Raw genomic sequence first — 2,856 nt, 5'->3', positions numbered from 1 at the left:
AACAACAACAAAAGATAGGAGATTGTATTAAATAAGTTTAAATGTACACAAATCACAAAAACCAAAAGTAATTTCCTATAACGCAGAGGGGAAAAAAAAAAAAGTGCTCCAGATTAGTTTTTGGTGTTCTTAAATACAAATTTTCATAAAGAATATATATATTATACCTTGCTAGTTCAGAAAAAATATATTTGACATATACTTCTGATATGGGTACACAGTTGAAAGAATCTGGACCAACTAACCTTGCGAACTGGGTCTTATAATATATTATTTTTGTTTTTAAATGAAAATTCATATTTATAGGTTTTTAAGGACACTAAGAATAAATCTGACTCTCTTAAAAAAAAAAAAAAAAAAATACATATGTTTTTACATACATCATATGCTTTATAGCAAGCGACTTTTGCTTTTTGTGAATATTTAAACTCATTTAATAAAATTGTTAGTATTTTTTTGTTATTCTACATCAGAAAACAAATTAATTAGTATATTGTTACCCCACTATATTACAACTTTCTGAAGTAATAAATAAAAATATTTTTTAGAGCAATTGGTAACACTACAAACCTTTACTTAAAAAAATAATTTTTAATTAGTGCCTTTTAACTTATCTGGGCAAATCTCATTTTAGTTAATAAACAATTCTTGAAGTCATTTTTGAGATTAAAACCAGTGGAAAATAGTAAAGAACAATTATTAGAAGAAAAAAAAACAGCGAAAAAGCAAAATCAATTAAAAAACACTTAAATAGAACATTTATATTATATTAAAAATAATGTCAAATTAAATACTTTTCAATTCTAACTTATAATACAACTGACCAATTAAAGAGTTAAAACTTTCTTATTGAAGATATTTACTTTAATTTCCCTGAATTCTTTTCTCCATGATTGTGCTAAAAGGTTATGAGCATAAGCAGCAATGGCTGTCCAGGCAGCAGATGCTCCATATCCACTAAAATTTTCCTTTGCTTCAGCACTTTTATGAAGAATGTGGCTTGTTTCACGGTAACAGAACTTTTTTTCATGAGGAGCAACCATCAAGTAATCTTTTATGTGACCTAAAATATAACAGTTATAGTTAATTTAAGAGACATTAAATCAGGAAAAGCTATAAATATCTTTAAGGTTGATATTTAGACAGTTAGATAAATGAAAATCTATATAAACTGAAAAATACAGAATGATAAATTGTCCAGAACTAAAGATTTTAACAAGTGGCACCAATTCCATATCTGGTACATCAAAAATATACAGTCCTGTAAAAAAATATAAACTCAACTTAAAAAATCAAAGTATTTATAAAATTTAAAGGTAAATTCATAGCACAATAATGTTTTTAGACTTCTTTTTATGTTATTAGATTGGCAAGAAGCTTTAAATGGCCTTTGATCTGTTTGATAATTTACGAACATCAGATTTTGTAAACAAATCTTGTTTATGCTGTGCATAAGCATAAACTCAATGTTTCTTTTTCTATAGTCAGGTGAATTAATGGATTAATACCACCTCAATTTTCTTCCTAGTCTTGAAGAGTGATTATATTGTTCATTTTTATACTGCATCGCATTGTGTGAACTAATCTTTTTTTTTAAATAATGCCACCTGGAACTTTACACACTGAAATTGAGCAGTAAAGATAATGGACCTAAGAATAGGTGGAGACAAATTGCTCTTGAGATAAACCCCTCTCAGGGTGTAGTCAAAACCTTTTTAAATTGCAAAACAGACAATCATGGGAAACAGAAAAGAAGTGGAAGACCTCTAAATTTTTCTAATCGTGTGAAACAGGTGGTTTTGAGAGAAGTCACAAAAACAGAAGCATTCTCTGCTCAGATTGTGAGGCAACTAAATTTAGGATGTAATGCTAGCTTGGTGAGGAAGTAGACAGCTGAATCAATTTTTTTTTTTAAATATTGCAAGGTTATGAGAAAACCACAGCTCAAAAATCATCATTTGCAGCGACGACTGCACTTTTCTGAAAGACATATTCAAGATAGCACAAAATGATCAAGTGTTATTTTCAATGATGAAAAAAATTTATCAATGTTGGTCCAGATGGTTTTAATTACTTCTGGTATGACCTTAGAAAAGAAACAAATTTTGTCCTAAAAGTCGCATTGGGGTGGCGGAGTAATAGTAAGGCTATTACTCAGCAGGATGCTTTTAATGAAAAGGGAAAGTCTCAAATTGCATTCCTATCCAGCAAAATGAATGCTTTTAATTCTCAAAATGTTGTAGCAAAGTTCCTTTTGCCGTTTATAATTTATGATAACGCGCCAATTCTAAAAAAATGGTTTGAGAATTTGGGATCAATGCTTTGGATTAGCCAGCTCCTAGTCTGGATCTCAATCCGATTGAAAGTTTTTGGGGAATCATGGCTACAGAAATAGACCTTCGGAAGCCAGAAATTCAAAATACTGATGAGCTCAAAAAAAGGATCACACAAGCTTTAATTAATTTAGTAAGAAGTGTTCCCAAAAGACTGTTGGAGGTGATCAAAAGACATGGCAGAAGTTCTCATTATTGAAATGAATTTACTCATTAAAGAGACAGAAAATTTTTGAGTTCATACTTTTTCACAGATTTCTTTTGCTCTTTCGTCCAAATCATAACTAATTCTAGCATTATGATTAAATTGTTTCTTAAAATTGTAACTAATCATTTAAAGAATACATTAAATAAATATCTTTTGTTACTCAGATTCAAAAATAAACGATTTTTATGATAAACTAACTGAAATAGATTTTGAATGAAATATGTCCCGGGTGCGGTCAAAAAAACTCAAATAGTAAATGATTATACTATCTTTATTGAGCCAACGTTTAACCCCACATTGCAGGGCTTCATCAGG

General features: G+C 29.4%; 1 protein-coding gene across 3 annotated transcripts in view; it reads right to left on the bottom strand.

The window, feature by feature from the left end:
- tamo (PUB and ZnF_RBZ domain-containing protein tamozhennic) overlaps nt 1–2,856 on the bottom strand; it is a 41,397-nt gene that overhangs the window by 30,470 nt on the left and 8,071 nt on the right. For all 3 annotated transcript variants that reach the window (XM_014418925.2, XM_014418924.2, XM_014418923.2), the window contains one exon: nt 864–1,063. In XM_014418925.2, coding sequence (XP_014274411.1) covers nt 864–1,063 — 200 coding nt within the window. The remainder of the gene's footprint in view (nt 1–863; nt 1,064–2,856) is intronic.

This window comes from Halyomorpha halys, unplaced genomic scaffold (genome assembly GCF_000696795.3).
Source record: "Halyomorpha halys isolate HHAL.00 unplaced genomic scaffold, Hhal_1.1 Scaffold213.1, whole genome shotgun sequence".
Taxonomy (NCBI): Eukaryota; Metazoa; Arthropoda; class Insecta; order Hemiptera; family Pentatomidae; genus Halyomorpha; species Halyomorpha halys.
Note: the sequence above shows the minus strand (reverse complement) of the source record. Positions and strands in the feature narration are given on the sequence as shown.